Consider the following 17,566-nt stretch of genomic DNA (forward strand, 5'->3'; position numbering starts at 1 on the left):
CAGAACTGTATAAATTGAAACTATGTCGATGCTTTCTTCGTTCAACATATTATTTGAAGAGAATTTTTGCTGGAGCACATTATAAGCACATTTCAGTTAAAACTTTTTCTTTATATTCGGTTTGATGTTAAAATGACATTTTACTTTGAGGATGGGGGAAATAATTTAATCAAAATATGTTGTCATCAGAAACAACTCTACTTGGTCAATCTTTTCAGAAAGTTGCAAAAAGTATAAACATGTTGGTGCCGTCATAAGTTCTTTCCTATCTAAGAAATATAATTTTTTCTCCACTTAAACGTCTCTTCTCGCAATTTATCTCAGAAGACGATTGCACTATATTTATTTTTTACGAATCTTTCACATACACTAACTAATTCACACAAATATTCAAGAAATCAATCAATAATGTCAATACATGACATTTACTTCAAAGTTTGTTTATATCATTTTGTACCGGTATACCTGTGTACCATCATTTATTTTACCGGTATTTGCCTCAACTAGCTTCATCTGCCTTGCACACATCAGCGCGATTGACCTCTCTTTCTAGAGCCAGTCCATAGTTTACTATGTCTATGGGTTTTACCCATTCTGCTAGGGGAAAATTAAAATTCCCGAAACCCTGTCGGTGACAATTGGCAATACTGTTTATATTATTGTGCCAACCTAAAATGTTAAATGTGTTTACGTTTACAATATTTTATTAATTATATGAAAATTGTTTATTTTATTTCATAGTAAAATGTTGCACGAGGATTCAAATGGCGAATCTTCTTTTGAAATTATTGACAAGAAAAATCATTTAACCACTAATACTGAAAAAACGGGTAATACATATGTTAATTGTTAAATTCAAACTGAATATAGGTCACAAGATTTATTTTCCTATATTTAAAATAATAATAATAATTTATCTATTTCAGATTCATTAAGCACTTTAAGCAGTGTCTCCTCGGCATATTCAATACCTTCACCCAGTCTTGTGAATCAACCAAGTGGAAACTTACTATCTAATATTGGTCCACCATCGTCAATTCCAGATTTTACATTGTGGTCATCACCAACTCCAACAGCAGTTACCTCCAGTATTGTACCACCCGTTACTACCCAGACATTGCCCACACAACCTCACTCTGAATTAGTAATGTCACCACCACCACCCAGTTCTAGTATAAATACTTTACCCTTAGGTGTAGAACAATTTCCAAGCACAAAATTCAGGTAAACCAATTGATTTTAATTTTCTTCTCATTTTTTGAAATACTTATTGAATTTTTAGTGCTGCTATTCCACCCAGCAAGGGTATCCCGCATGGTACCACAGAACAACCGAGAATTACCCAAAATGAAAGTACATCAGGAGGATTTATGGGGCTCTTTAAAGAAGCATTTTCGAGTGGTGGAGTCTTATCTAAGGTTGCAGAAAAAGCTAAAAGCTCTGTCGATTCAATAATCACTACACTGGATCCACAAATGAGTGAATATATATGTAAGTAATTAAATTAATAGCTCTTTTTACTATTAGTGATCAGTTTTTGGTAATCAAAAATTATTAATCCCTTTGTGCTTCCAACTGATTTAGTTTTACTCGTATAGATTCAGGAGGTGATACAGAAATTACAGTAACATCAGAAGTTGACGATGAAGTCGGTGCATTAAGAGAAGCATTTCATTGTGTCTTTGGAAAAGCTTGGGTGAAGTAAATAGTCTGTTTACTATATACAATAAAACTGTTAATTTTATCAAATCTTTTAAGTGGAATCAAATTGAATCTGCCCCCAAAAAAATCCCTACCTGTTGGGTTTGAAGTAGGTATCAAAGATGCCGAAGAGAAGATCACTTACTCCTGGAAGTATCGAAAGACTCCTACGATAGCTGTAGAAGATATCTTGTTCCAACAAGGAGACAAGTAAGAATTGATACTTTACTACATAAATCCAGTTAAATATTAATATATTTCTAGGTGGTACGGCTTGAGTTTATTGATTCTTAAGGACAACGAAAAACAGATTAATATACAAACTTTTAGTCAAGCCACGCCTATTCCAGTTAATGAAATTCTGAAGGAAATTAATGCGAGCAGACCAGATTTAGCTTCTTTGACAACTGAAGAGAAATTATCAACTTACCTGCAGGTATGACAGAGTTAGAGATTTGGCCAATAATATTAGATTAAGTTTTTGTCCATTTATTTTTATAAACGAACTCACATAATTTTATTAAACTTTGTTTTCTTTTAACTGCACGAATTGAACAAGATGTTTTTTTTATTGGGGTGGTTTCATCTTTTCCTGGTCACTAAAGGATATTAAATTTGATAGTAGTAAAACCCTAAAACTACAAATTAAAAGAATATCATGCCTATTTCCAGCCACATTTTAAATATTATTCTATCTGCTAAAATGTTAATTTATGATACTTGTTTATATATTTATGGTGGTACCTACAACAGATCTTGTGGTGAATCACATTTTTGATACAAAAACAGAAACAACTAATCTTCAAAATCGTGTATGATGCTCACAAGTGTTTTGGCCTTTTCCAATATTTGCAAGCTGGATATGATATGATTTTCTGTTATGTGTGTGCTGTTTTTAATAATAAATATTGGTTGATTAAAAAAAATCGACTATTTTTTTTCAAAATCCCTTCTGAAATAGATTCAGGAAGGCGAGAAGAGATGCCTGTAAAAATCGGAACTCTTAATATTAATATTCAGACGGCTCGCATCGCGATTTTCTATTTTCCATTTAAATAACGGGAAAAATTATTTTTCAATTTCAGAATTTTATATCTTAAAACCAATAGACGGATTTAAATGACCGAAACGTATTCTTGTAGGGAATTGAATGTTCTACAAAAAATGTCCCTTATCATTTTTTGATAAACCTACTCGTACAAAAGTTAAATTAATGAAATAATTACACTTTTTTCTCCAGTTTCATGTAAAAATGATTAAAGTTATCATGAAATATTATATAAAAAAGGCATGTAAAAGTCAAAATTGATATGTTTATCAAGTCTTTCAAATTAATATGACTGAAAAACCCACCATTTCTGGGAAGAATCAATTAAATCCTTTTTATTGTATTAAATAGTATTTAAAAAATTTTTAAATTATTTCTTTACTAATGATAAATCACTTTTCGGTTGTGATAGTGGAAAATTTTGTAATTCCATCATTAGCAAAGAAATAATTTAAAAAAATACTATTTAATACAATAAAAAGGATACGTTTCGGTCATTTAAATCCGTCTATTGGTTTTTATATAAAATTCTGAAATTGAAAAATAATTTTTCCCATGTTATTTAAATGGAAAATAGAAAATCGCCATGCGCGACCTTTAAATATTAATATTAAGAGTTCCAATTTTTACAGGCATCTCTTCTCACCTCCCTGAATCTATCAGATTTTGAAAAAAAAAAATAGTCGATTTTTCTTTAATCAGCCCAAATTGTATCCCATTATCCAATTTTCGGCAACCAAAGCAAGTGGTTGTCAGTCATTTTCAGTTTATATTTGCATGGCTAAAAAAACTTTTGAATGAGCCAGTTTTCATCGACTTGCTTTTTATTCACTCTCTGGTTGTCAACGAAAGTATTGAAATAATTCTGGCCATCTCCAGTGTATAAAATTTTTGATGCCCCGAGATGTTAACCTTAATATCCTTACATTTTATATTTTTTTAATTATAAGATAATTTTTGGAGAAAAAAAAATCTGACATTTAAATGTTTATTTTTGTAAACATAAACGTGTTCAAAATCAATATGATTGCGAGCGAGACCTTTTTTTTAGAGGCCTCCATAGAGTTATAAAAGTTATAAAAAATTTTGACATCAAAAGAAATTTGGGCAGACAAAATTTATAGAAAATAGTGTTTTAGTATGTCATATCCGATTTCACCTAAAGGGTAACACCACTGTAAAATGCTAAAATAAAGCGACTTTTTGTGATTTTTTTTAATGGTTATTAACCATGTCTTTAAGTGTCCAAAAAAAAAATATATATATATATATATTTTTGGCTTTATATATATATATATATTCAAAAATAGTACAAAATGGCGCTGCTGGAGCCTTTCTCGCGAGGCATGTTGAATTTAAGGCACTAACTAAAAAACTAAAAATATGCTTTGGTGTAATTAAAAAATATTTTTAGAAGTAATTTGAAATACCCCTGTACTTTTAAAGTAAAAAAAATGTTTTCTTAACATCATGTATTAATCCGCTTTAAAAACTTAAATTTTGAAATAAATACAAATTTTCCAGACAAAACCAGATTGGCAGGCAAGCATATCTGGAGTTGCAAGAAAAGAGGTTATTTTGCTAGCAGGGAAGACCCTTGTGAGGATATTCAAAAATCAGTTGACCTCACTTAAATAAGGTTGTATCTTCTTTAGGTATAGTATAAACAAAAACTGGGTTCTTAAAATAATGAGAAATCTATTACCTATAAGTCAGATTGAAACTTATTTTATTAAAGCATGTAATATGTAAGCATGTACAGCATGACCAAATGTATACATTTGGCCATTTATAAATGAATTGTTGCAAGATTCAAAAAGGAAAAATTCATATTAAATTAATACATTATACCATGCATCATATTTTAAGTTTAATTTTAATAAGACAAATATTTTTTTACAATTCATACCAATGCGAACCCAGGTAATTTCCAGTTATTTTTAATTTTTCCACAAACAGTACTTTTTGTACTTAATTATGTATATTAAAGCTTTTTAAATTCATTTATAAGTATCCGAAATTTTTATGAAACATTTTTTTTTATGTTATGTTTTTATTTGAAAACCGAGAGGCTCAAACATTGTATTTTTTTTTGTCATGAACAGCCTCAAGGTATGAACGAATAATATTAGCCTAATTAGTTAATAGGAATAGGAATCAATGCAGTAAACACAAAAAAAGGATATGAAAATTGACAGAAAATTAAGGTTTAAAATGTAGTACAATGTAGTTAATACTTCATTTTCCAATAAACAAGAAGTGTACTTCAGATGCACTTCTGAAACACTAATTTTAATTTTGGTGATTAATTAGTTACTCCTGAAATGCTATTTTTTTATTTGCTTTTTTCTTCAAGCATTAATGTACCGTTGCACACTGCAGAAGAATAGGTTTGTTATTTAATTTTAGCTTCAAAAGCTGTTCCTTTCCAGTTGGAAAGTTACTAATATTAGTTGTTAAATTTATATGCAACGTTAATTAGAGAAGTGAATTTCAGGGGGTGAATTGCCCCATATTGATGTAAAGAGAAATGTTGTAAAAATGTTGCAGGATTATGAAGTTTTACGTTTTCAAATACTTGTTCACAATTTACAATTTTTAAGTTAATATGAAAATAAAGATTTCAGTTATTTTGCAGATTCCGATTATTTGAAATTAACTAAACACCAAATTCTTGAAGTCATGTAGGACAAGATGGATGCAAGTGCCTTATTCATTTTATTAAATATACCTTTAATATATATATATAAAAAAAGTGGTAATTACGAATTTAATTTAGACCTGAAAATAAACTAATTATTTCAAATATGAATGAGGCACTTAATCATAGACATTTAAATCCAAAATTATTAAAGTGCCTCCTATTATGTATAACATAGATCCTGCTCATTTTTAGATTGATAAAAAATCTCACTATTACTAATATTTGATATTGTAACTATATTATGCCATATTCTTTAAGATAATGTATATACATATACTATAAACTAATAAATATAAAATAAATTTGATAGTATTTTTCTTGACCATACACAGAAATTTAGTTTTACATCTGTCTATATAAATAAAAAATAATGCTGTTCATTGGTATAAGTATAAGCGCCTCACTTGACAACGCCTCAACCCATGGTTAACCTCTTTTTTTTTAATGTTTATAATAATCTGAATATGGTTTTAAGGAAAGAAAAACGAAAAATTGCGCGGAAAATTCGGGAAGTGCTTTTTCTATGGAATTTTCACAAAACGATCACAAATTTATTGAAATTTGCACAAAACGTCTGTCGGGTTAACTAGTTTTAAATAAAAGATATTTAAATTAAGTATCCATAACTCTAATGCAGAAGTGCTAACCTAAATCTGTTTCTTGGGTGTTCAGCCAAACTAGTAAGCAATTACTGTGTGGTGATAATTATGAAAGAATGAAAAACATTTAGTTGGAAGAGATTCCTATTGTAACGACACTTTTACACAGCCGCAATTGTTATTAGGTGGTGTTGGATTTAAGTGCTGATTGCCCTGTATATCCTGTCTTCCAGTTTATTTCAGTTATAAAAACTCTAGCAGAAATGTTCTGATAAGCCGGCCTACATACAGGGTGAGTTCTTTTCAATGTTTAGTGTAGGATTCTGGGAAAGTAGCAGAGATACAAAAAAGTTTAAATGAGGAAAGATGTTCAGTTTTATGATCCTTATTAAATGTTACTTCTATTTTTTGAAAAATCATCATGACTGACTCGATATTTGGAAAAATTCGGATTCAGTTAATTCCTTCAGATGCATGTATAGCTCCGTTGCCATTTATTTTATAAAAAAAATTTACAAAGTTTCAGGTGTTTGCAGTGTTATTAAGACGGTGTGATCAAATTGTTCATGTGCACTTTCAAGTTATAACATAAACTTCAAGATTTTTAAATGTAAACCTTAGCTTTGAGCTAGAAAAAAATGTCTTTTTTTTATGCTTATGCCAACGATATATTTGGTATGGTTATTTTGAAAAATGAGAGAACTGCAGCCATTTTCAACTATTGTAATTAAATTTTTTTTTGTTAAATATGTAGCAACATGCATCTGAAGGAATTGGCCAAATTCGGATTTTTCCAAATATCTAGTCAGCCATGAAGCTTTTTCAAAAAATAAAAGTAACATTTAATAAGGATCATAAAACTGCATATCTTTCCTCACTTAAGCTTTTTTATATCTCTGCTACTTTCCCAGATGCCTACACTAAACATCGAAAAAAACTCACTCTGTATATTGAGAAATCCCCGAAACTTGTCATTCATATTTGTTCAGCAGAAATATACAAGCTGTCAGAAGTAGCACCAGTGTTTTATTTACTTCATGCTATATCAAGTTTTATTAAAACAATCTTTTAAATAGTCCATAATGCAAAAATTAAATATTTATTTTGATTTATTCCTTTTGGGGAATAACAATAGTTATTTTGGTATTTTACAAGTCAAAAAATATCAAATCAAAATGATACACATATTACTAAAAATGAAACAACGCAAACCTATAAAGGAAATGTATTTAAAAATTGATATGTAGTCAATTTTTTACTGCACCATTTTATATTTACTTTTTTTTCATTGATATTTTGAATGTATTTCAAATTTAATAATCAGTTACTGCCTATTTCAGCAGACTAATATACAGAATAGTTTAACGTAGAACTTAAAAACAACTATTACGTCAAATAACATTCAATTTACTTTGTTAAAATCTATTTTTTTAATCAAATTATGAAAATTAGCATCCAATTTCATATTCAAAATCTGATTTTACCACCGGTTTCTGCATTCCCCCAAATTTGTACAAATTTTAAAATTTAAACATAAATCACAAATGATTAGGGATTTTCATATTTATGAAATAAGTGTGAATGCAAAATTACAGAAAAAATGTGAAATATGAAAATAAACGCAAAACGATGCACTTCTGGTAAAATCTGAGGGCTTGAATAAATTATTAATCCTTCACATGAATCTAATAAAACAAACGAGGCATTCCAACTACTTTGTCCCTCTATAGCTATTGCCACAGTAGCTCGGGAAAGATTTCCCACAAGATATTTTTGATGGATAGTCACTTTCATTGTCACAGCTGCAGGAGATAAAAATAGATACTTCCCGATGTTCTTCAGGTTTTATGGGCAACTAAATATATTCATTGTGCAAAAGCAGCAATTCAAAGTTTTTGGAGTCCTGTAGTGTTGATGCGGAGTGATTTTTCAGCACCTACATTGTCATCACAGACAGAAGGACCACACTGTTGGAAGAATATGTAGAAACAACAGCAATGTTGGCTTTCATCTGATAGTAACACAGGGTGTCCCGTTCATATTTAAAAAAAACTTGAGTGCAAGTTCCTCATGGAAAAATAATAGGGGTAGTTCATGTAGTTTTTTTCTTAGACACCATTTTAAATATAGTGTGTTGAAGTTTGACTGTTTCATGTGATATACGTAAGAAATTCAATGATAAAGTGCTCTTTCAATTTAATATTTTGTTAATGTATTGTGCTGATTTATATAAGCAAAAAAATGTAACTTAATTTTTCTCGGTAATGGTACATGCTATCGAAATTCACCAAGTAGATCTTTTTTTTTCCAGTATGCTTTAGAGTTTAGAAATGTAATAATTTTTTTCGATTGTACCCCAATTATCTGTATCAGCGACACTGCTTTTCAGAAACTGTTTGCACATTATTATTAACACACAGTTGATGTTTACTCCTGCACAAATTTTGACATTTTTATCTAGCAGATTTAAAGAAAATTAAGGAAAACCATTTGGAAAGTAACAAATTCAACACACTGTATTCAAAAACAGGACATCTAAGAAAAAAGCGTTGAGGAAATTGCACAAAATTTTTTTTAAACATGTACGGGACACCCTGTATATTATACTCAAGGTAAATTTAAAAATATTTTTCAGTGAAAATTTATAAACGCGAAATTTTAGATATTTAATTTTGCGAAATTTAATTGTTTTCTTTTGAAAAAATTACGTATCCCTATAAATGATCTTATTAAAAAATAAAATCAGTTATCCATTGAATACAATAACCATTTTAGGAAATTAGGAATTTTAGGAGTAAAAAAAAACAGTACAATATTAAATACTTTATTTATCATACCTGCTAAATAAAAATTAAATAATTTCCATTCTCAAATATATTACAAAAAATATTTCACAAACATACTCACTTACTCTTCCGTTTCTTCTTTTCCTCTCGGATTTATTAATCCCTTTACTTCATAACCAATTTATTTCATGTCCTTTTTTCCATTCTGAAAAATGAAAAGTAATTAGCAAAATGACAGGTCAAAGGCGATTTTATATAAATAGAAAGATCAGTCAGTTGGCCGTTCTTCTGTCTTCAATAAGAGGGTCAGAACAGGTCTGTGATAGAACAATCATCATAAAAATACTGAAAATAGTTAAAATTGACTAAAATCCATTCAAACTCACCTGATTAGGGGTTTCAAGTCATAAAGTCTTCTTATGAACTGAAAAAAAAAAATCCAGTTTAACTCCTATAATGAAACGTAGGCAAGATATTTACGAAAAATAAATATCAGACCTGTTGAGCTTATATTTTTTACAACCATCACAGCTGTTCTGGTGTAATTAATATCATCATGATGTGTCTAAAAAGTTATCACAAATTTAGGGGCCGATAAAACAAAAGATCTTTTCTTATGGACCATAGGCCCATCGTTTCTGTTTTTAATATAGTTAAAATCGGACTTTTCTAAATTAAAATATTAGGTATATCTTTTTCAAAAAACAACATAATGCTTTAAATATGATACAGGAAAGTTTTCAAGGATGTTAAAGACATCTGTGTTAAAGTTTCTGCTAGAAATCACCGAATACGACCATACTCAATTAAATTTTATGACAACTTCCTCGAGTTTCGGTTTTCTCAGTGTATATTGTATATTAGAATGTAAAACGGTACTCTTGCTGAAATTGCTGAGATATTAAAAACTGACCTTCACAAGATAGTAAATTTCAGTGTATTATGTTTTCATGAAGACATAACTAAAATTTGATTTAAAAAAAATGACCTGTGACGCCCTGTATCTCAAAAACAAAATAAAATAGACCCGTAGTCCACATAAAATCTTATTTTTCTGTTCTAAATTTGTGGCATCTTTTTTCCAAAACAACCTGTATAATAAATCCAAGGTACTTTTTGTAAAAACAGTTTTAGTATAAAAATGTAAAATGAATTTTTTTTAAAATTGAAATAATTGACATTTAAGCCTTACCTTTTTTGAAGCTGTAAAGATTTGCCCGATTTCATCACCATTCAAGTCGAGGCAGAGGTATCTGGAAACATTCAATTTAAAGTAATTGTTCTTTAACCTTTAATAATTAAAAAATTAGTACAATAATATCAGATGGCCGTTCTTTTATGTCTTCAAAATGAGGGTCAGAACAGGTCTGTGATAGAACAATCATCATTGAATATAAATGTTTGAATGTAATGAATAATAAAATGTATTTTTGTGGGTAATAATTTATGTGTAACTATTATATAGCATTTCAAGAAAGTCACTAAAAATAATAACTTGAGTCAATAGAGTGCAAATATTGATAGACTCGTGTTAAAACAATGAAGCTGATGAATGATTATTATTAAAAGACAAATAGGTCTGTTCCAACAAGAGTCAAGGATTGGTTCCGAACCGTCAGAAATGTGCATCCAACTAATTCTTGCGATATATTAACTGAAAACACATTTAGAACTTAGCTGGCCAAACATTTCGAATGGTTCGGAACCAATCCGACTCTTGTTGGAACAGACCTAATGAAAACAGTGGCTGCTCTTGACTTCCACACCAGGGAGGGCGGAAATATTTAGGTAGGTACAAAATATTGAAAAAAGTATATCAAATATAATTGAGCAGTTTTATTTTAAGTGCTATTGCAATATAGGGAAAAATGTGTTCAACATTATTTTTTATAGTGAAAGTTCATCCTACTTCTGTGCAAAATAAACTTTTCAATTATTTTTTCATAGTCTGGTATTTCTCGCAGCATTGATTTTTCAATAGATAGAAAGCATTGCAAGTGTTGTTAGTCTGTCTTTAGAATCTAATTTAAACTCATACTCATGAATGTTAAAAAAAAACAAGAAACAATATGTATGTAACAATATTTAATACTACACATAAACAAATTACGTTTAACAAGACAAGTAAGCGGTGATCAGCTATTATTTGATTGTGGGCAAACTAAACAGAACCCAAACTTCATAGTAAATATACACTACTCCCGCTCAGTCTTTCACTGCTGCGTGACGGTAACCATGACCACTGCTGTAAACATTTCAGATTTGGGAGTGAGCTACGAGAAGCCCACGTATTCAGTGTTTTTCAAATGAATTCAAGTCGAGTTCAGTTGACTGCACATTACAAATTTAACATTTGCTTTTTAATATTTCATGACTAATTTATTTAATGATCTAGATAAGATTGTAAACTAAATTAAATTCTAAATTAATTTTTTTTTTACTATGAAAATTCCTAGGAGGATGGCAGATGGCACCCCAGAGCCTCTCCACACCAACCGCCACTGAATGAAAGTTTAATTGCATCTTCAAATAAGAGTCAAGAATATTTTCCCTATTTCTATGCTCACTTTTTTTTCACAGGAATATACAACTTGAGCAATTTTAATTATTTCTTTCTCTGACCATTCAAATAGAACATTGTTTAAAACATACTGGGTATTATAAAAAAATAACTCACCTCGTAAGAATATTGTATACACCTGCCTAAGATAAGATGTTCCAATATTTTCTCCTGTAAAGCAAAAATTCTTTTTAGAAAACGAAATCGCTTACTTCAATATTTGTAATAAACAAATAATTTATCAGAATTAATTTCTAATCAGGGAACATCTTTAGGTGTCCTAAGTATTACTCATCATTACAAAGAATTTATAAAATTAAGTCAGATCGTTAGTTATTTATACATCAAAGGTGCAAGAGGGTGATGATGATTCAGCCCTAGGGAATTACTTATTTTCAACTTAGGTTTGTTTGTGGTTAATTTTGCTAGGATGCAAAACATATAAACATACACTAGAACCGTTTTAAGATTGCCATTACGTCACGAGTGTCCTAATATCAAAGACAGTCGTTGCGGACGTGAATTCATTATTAAACGTGCTAAAAAGAGATACAATGATGGTATAAATGTCTTCATAGTCCCAATCTATCACAGACAACCGTTCCAATATTTTGTGTATTAGAGTGAAGGAAAATAGAAAACATTTGTTGGCTATTAATTTTAGACTGTAGTTTGACTAGCGCATTTAAAACAAAACAGAACCGAGTCAGATTAAAAATTTGACAGTTGTTTTGATCTCGTCTCCATACTAACCTGTATACATTTTTTGAGCGTTGAAATATCGATTTTTTGACATATTTTCGTATCCAGTAATACCAGTATTAAAATTTGCGAGATATCCAGATTTGGGAATTGTCAGGATGACATTTCAATTATATGAAAACAGTGACTAATTTGATTAGGATTTTTCGTCTTAATTCATACGAATATTGCTCGTGACGCAATGGAAAAAATACAGCGGTTTTAGTTAACAGTTAAAGACTGACCAAGTACCACAACAAATTGTTATTTTGCATGAAAATGGCTATTTGACAAACGTTACTCTATAATACCATCCTTTTTTTTACACTTAGCTGCTATTTATATCAAGACTTAAAAATTTAATCGTGTCCTTTAGACAGGATCCATAGTTCAAACGTAATATACAATTCCCTGACTTTTCCAGGTTTTCCCAGACATAAAAAATTCCAATCCATTTTCACATACTAATTGGTGTTTATGCATTAAATTTTTTCTAGACTGGACTCCATAATCTTTTTTTAAACACAAACAAACCTCTTATAAAGGTTTCAAAACCACAAACAGTTTTCTCTTTCAAGAACCCAGGGCCGGCTTTTACAAAATTTCCGTCAATTTCTTCAACTTTCATGAATACTTTTAAAAATCAAAATTGAGTGCTAGTTTGTGCCTTTCTCTCGACATAGGAACTTTAACCCTAGGACATTTATAGACATGTTCATGTCTCGCAATTCATATCGATACTGTTAATAAATTGTGACTACATATAAATAAAAATATCTTACCTTGCTTGACATGGGAACGCACTCTTCGAAACTGCCTGTGATAAGATGTATTTCAGCCTCCTAAAGAAAAAATTACATTAAAACTGAAGGTAAATTATAATATAATATTCATGATAAATGATTGATTTATCAGAAAATATTTCCTAATCAGGGAGCATCTTTAGGTGTCCTAAGTATTACTCATCATTATAATTAGAAATTTGAAAAATTTTGCCGACGTGAATATTTCATAGATTCACATAAAATTTGTGTAGGAAAAAATTTTCAAAAGATGGTAAAATAACCAGGTGGGAATATTTTGTTTCTATTAAAAAAATTATTACTTACAATTTATAAAACTGATCATCTTCAAATTCTTTTCCTCTATTTCATCTTTAGATATCTGGAAAAGGAAGGTTAAAAAAATAATAAAAAAATTTACTACAAACAGTGAAAAATGTTAATTGGTTTAATATCAGCACCTAACCAATCTTTCACAAATATCAGACTGGGGCGGTAATAAAAATCATCATTTAGAAACAAAAATCATCTTTTTCGGTTCAGTTAAACAAGATTTCAAAATACAAAAATAATTTATGTTAAATATATCGACATACTTATAAAAATGAAACATAATTAAAAAAAAAACTAAAGAAAAATAAACAAATTTCATTGAAAGTAAACAGAAAATAAAATTAACATTTTTCAAGTTAAATTTAATATTGCAGTTAAATTCAAAGTTTAAAAGAGTGACAAGTACTTAAATAATCTAAATATAAAACTTACCTCGCGGAGTGAAGGCTAAGCCTAGAATCAGACACAGAGAGAATATCTGTAACAAATTTTAATTTATATTCACTGAAAACTTAATAAATATAAAATAATTCTAGTTAATTAAATTTCAGAATCCTTTTGGCAACAAACAGCGTAAATAATTAATAAATTTACTTCCATTTAAATTGACTCATCATAGAATCATAGTAAAATCGGAAACAAAAAAAGATAAATGTACTGTAAATTAGTTACGTTATTCACAACAATGCTCCATGTATTTTCAGGGCAACCCATCAAAAAGACAAATTACTATTTTGGTATTGTTCCATATTCGTTTTAATTTTTCTAAACTGAAGGTAAATTATATCATAGTATTCATGATAAATGATTGATTTATTAGAAAATATTTCCTAATCAGGGAACATCTTTAGGTGTCCTAAGTATTGCTCATCATTATAATTTTGCCCACGTGAAGATTTCATAGATTCACATAAAATTAATTTGTGTAGGAAAAAAGTCAAAAGATGGTAAAATAACCAGGATGTGCACTTACCGAAGTTTCTCCTTTCCTGAATTCGTAATCTCCAAAGGATCTGTAATAAATTACTGTTTTTAAAAAATCATTAATGAAAAATGAAATGTCTCTAATCTTCCTTTGGTTGGCATGGATAGAAACCAAGCCACCATACACAGAAAAGACGTTGCTGTTCCCACAACGAGCACACCGTTTTCTACTCTAAGATGCAGAAATGGCCGGCTTAATAGTGTGGGGTACTTGCACAATGTACAAAAAAAAATTCATTAATCAAAAATAAACAGAAAAAATTAGTGACATTTTCTATTCTTATTGTATAGTCTGTTACAAATAAAATACATTTAATTAGTTAAATAAAGAATTAAGAGCACTTGATAGTGCCAGCATTTAAAATTTTAATTTTCAGACTCTCACCTTTTGCTTTAAATTGAGAACATTTTAGAATTTTTTTTTATTACTCGAGAAATTTCATACATATCGTAGATCATGCAAGGAGACGTAAGCTATTTGAGTAATTTTTAAGGAAGCAATATAAAGAAATCAAAACAAGCAAATTTTTTTTTTGTGGCACATATGCTAATTATACCAACATAGGTGAATATACCAGGTGTCCAAAACCATCCATCCACCCCTTTCAAAATCTAGAATATTCAGCAAAATGCAATATTTAGTCGCTAATGGTAAATGGACCTTCCCCAATAAATTGGATGTGTTATAAATCCTGGCTCCGATGGCAAATAACCTATTCGGACTAGAAATCAGTTTTCTCAAATAATATAGTATATTTTCTATTGTAGATTTTGATTCTACACCATTTACACATCATCTATTAGGGATCCGATTGAACATAGAAAAATATCAGGTGTTTTATTCAAGAATTCCTTTAAGCCAGTTTAAATGGTATGCTTGTTCCGTTGAAAAAAGGAATTTTCGATCAGATTTACAGGGTTCATAGTTCAAAAGTAATATAGAATTCCCCGACTTTTCCAGGTTTTCCCCGACTTATAAAAATACAAGTCACTTGTAGTTCATTTTTACATACTAATTAGTGTTTATGCATTGAACTTTCTCTAGATTGAACTCCATAATCTTTTTATACCCAAAAAACGTATTATAAAGGATTCAAAACCTTGTTTTGTACAAAGAATAATGAATTCCCTGACTTTTCCGGGTATTGCCATTTTTCCACACCGCTACGACCCTAGATTAGGCCACTTCCAATCGAAATCAGAAGTCAAAAATAACCCTATGGGAAAATGTATTCTGCTCATTTTATTAAGAATGATTATTTTTCATGAAAATTCATTTTCTGAAGGTGAAAGAACTTTCACGAGAATTGGTACAAGGTCAATTTCGAAGGTCATTTAGGTGTCAAAAAAACGCATTTTAGAAAAAAATAATTTAAACAAATTTCACATTTTTTCATGGAGAATAGAAACCTGTAATAAAAAATATACTATTCTATTTCAAAAAACGGACTTTCAATCCGAAGAGGCTACTAGCGGACAGAACAGAAAATTTAAAACATCTCCAATGTATCGGGCGAGGTCCATTTACTATCAAATGACTTTGAATTTTGCATTTTGCTCAATATTGTAAATTTTGGAAACGTGGTTTCATTGCCTCGAGGGCTTAATTCCAAGAAACTTGGTCAGTTTTCTTTTTGTTGCTAATGTTCATTTGCAAGATCAGCGACAATATAAAGTACATCTACATTAAAAAATAATCACCTTCTTCCTTTCCATATCCAATTTAAATTCCCCTATATGGTATTAGGCTCTGACGAGTGATGTGTCCTTGATGTATGGAACTGAAATATATATATTTGCGTGAATTTATTTATCCAAATACAGAAATTGATTGAGCACTACAAATATTATAATTGTTTCTACTACTACCCATTAAAATAAAAAACTACTACGTATGAATGTGTCAGATACATAACCAATCAGTCACAGAATTCAGACTGGGGCGGTATGGATTCATCATTTCACACCTTACTTACACCCCGTACGATATTTGTCGAGATTCCCAAGAAGTGTCACTTCCTTGGAATTAGCCACATTCTATACTCAAAGTAGAATCATATTGCCAATAATTAAAACAGTTAATAGTTAATTAATAATGATCCCAGCTATGCAAGACTTATTTAACTAATGGCATATGGCAAGCAAGTGACATACGACTTGCTAAGTCACACGTATCAAGGGGGTAGTAGATCAACTCTTAACAGAGAGGCTTAGAATCATTTTGCCACAGTATAATTAAATGCGCCTTTAAATCACAATTTTGGTCAACTTGCCTGAATTTTTGATACAATTTAGTCTGAAGTATACATATAACGATGTTTTTTTTTTTTCAACCTCTAGCTAGGGGTAAAAAAAGATAAAAATTAAGGGTTTCTCAAGATAACTCAAAAGGGGTAAAAGCTGGAAAAAAAAATCTTATAAAAGTTGTAGAGCATTAAATTCTACATAAAAATGACTTGACTTTTTCTTGTAAAAATTAATTAAATTAATAAAAACATTAATTGGATGCATTAGGTGTGATAATGAGTATTTAAGTTCACTTTATTAAATTACCGAAATCTGCAGTAAAAAATGTTTATATTAAGCAGATACCATTTCAAAATTTTATACCACAGAGGTTTGTGAATCATCAAAATGGAATTGGGAATATTTTGTCTATTAAAAAAATTATTTACTTACAATTTATAAAACTGACCATCTCAAATTATTTTCTTGTATTTCATCTTTAGATACCTGAAAAAGGAAGGTTAAAAAATTAATAAAAAAATTGACTACAAACACTGAAAAATATTATTCGATTTAACATCAGCACCTAACCAATCTTTCACAAAAATCAGACTGGGGCGGTAATCAAAATCATCATTTAAAAACAAACAATCTTTTTCGGTTCAATTAAACGACTTCAAGTTGCAAAAAATAATTTATGATAAATATATCGACATATTTATAAAAATGAAACGTTAATTAAAAAAAGGAAACTAAGGAAAAATATACCAAGTAAGTTTCATTAAAAGTAAACAGAAAATATGTTTCAAGTTAACATTTTTCAAGTTAAATTTAATTTTGTAGTTACATTTATAGTTTAAAAGAGTGACAAGTGCTTAAATGATCTAAATATAAAACTTACCTCATGGAGTGGAGGCCAAGCCAAGAATCAGTCTCAAGGTGAATATCTGTAACAAATTTTAATTTATATTCACTGAAAACTTAATAAATATAAAATAATTCTAGTTAATTAAATTTCAGAATCCTTTTGGCAACAAACAGCGTAAATAATTAATAAATTTACTTCTATTTAAATTGAATCATCATATTAGGATCATAGTAA

General features: G+C 29.4%; 1 protein-coding gene, 1 long non-coding RNA gene and 4 other non-coding genes across 6 annotated transcripts; 1 reads left to right on the forward strand and 5 right to left on the reverse strand.

Annotated features, from left to right (window-relative positions):
- The first annotated feature begins 670 nt into the window (after positions 1-670).
- Positions 671-4,760, forward strand: LOC108913911 (protein PRRC1). The gene is made up of 7 exons (XM_023456553.1): positions 671-830; positions 927-1,224; positions 1,283-1,491; positions 1,599-1,701; positions 1,759-1,911; positions 1,966-2,137; positions 4,274-4,760. Exons 1-7 carry the CDS (start codon positions 746-748, stop codon positions 4,385-4,387), a joined length of 1,134 nt encoding a protein of 377 aa, XP_023312321.1. The 5' UTR covers positions 671-745; the 3' UTR covers positions 4,388-4,760.
- A 4,120-nt stretch (positions 4,761-8,880) lies between these two features.
- On the reverse strand, positions 8,881-16,254 carry LOC108913915. Its single transcript, XR_001964652.2, has 9 exons — positions 15,940-16,254; positions 14,228-14,267; positions 13,687-13,732; positions 13,249-13,303; positions 12,922-12,981; positions 11,516-11,569; positions 10,031-10,091; positions 9,225-9,262; positions 8,881-9,043 (listed from the first exon to the last, which is right to left on the reverse strand). It is a non-coding gene; the product is annotated as an uncharacterized LOC108913915 (long non-coding RNA).
- LOC111692508 lies at positions 13,370-13,437 on the reverse strand. The gene has a single exon (XR_002763252.1). It is a non-coding gene; the product is annotated as a small nucleolar RNA SNORD31 (small nucleolar RNA).
- LOC111692510 lies at positions 14,311-14,446 on the reverse strand. Its single transcript, XR_002763254.1, has one exon. It is a non-coding gene; the product is annotated as a small nucleolar RNA SNORA70 (small nucleolar RNA).
- Positions 16,137-16,205, reverse strand: LOC111692507. Its single transcript, XR_002763251.1, has one exon. It is a non-coding gene; the product is annotated as a small nucleolar RNA SNORD31 (small nucleolar RNA).
- A 785-nt stretch (positions 16,255-17,039) lies between the features above and the next one.
- Positions 17,040-17,106, reverse strand: LOC111692509. Its single transcript, XR_002763253.1, has one exon. It is a non-coding gene; the product is annotated as a small nucleolar RNA SNORD31 (small nucleolar RNA).
- Between the last annotated feature and the right edge of the window lie 460 nt (positions 17,107-17,566).

This window comes from Anoplophora glabripennis, unplaced genomic scaffold, assembly GCF_000390285.2.
Source record: "Anoplophora glabripennis isolate ALB-LARVAE unplaced genomic scaffold, Agla_2.0 scaffold1077, whole genome shotgun sequence".
Classification (NCBI taxonomy): domain Eukaryota; kingdom Metazoa; phylum Arthropoda; class Insecta; order Coleoptera; family Cerambycidae; genus Anoplophora; species Anoplophora glabripennis.

What these genes read in the sequence shown, in the direction of transcription:
- LOC108913911 (XM_023456553.1), top strand. Translation starts at nt 746, where the DNA reads ATGTTGCACGAGGATTCAAATGGCGAATCTTCTTTTGAAATTATTGAC. An exon ending in TTTCCAAGCACAAAATTCAG is followed by an intron (nt 1,225 to 1,282) that starts GTAAACCAATTG and finishes TTGAATTTTTAG; the next exon opens with TGCTGCTATTCCACCCAGCA. An exon ending in ACAAATGAGTGAATATATAT is followed by an intron (nt 1,492 to 1,598) that starts GTAAGTAATTAA and finishes TTACTCGTATAG; the next exon opens with ATTCAGGAGGTGATACAGAA.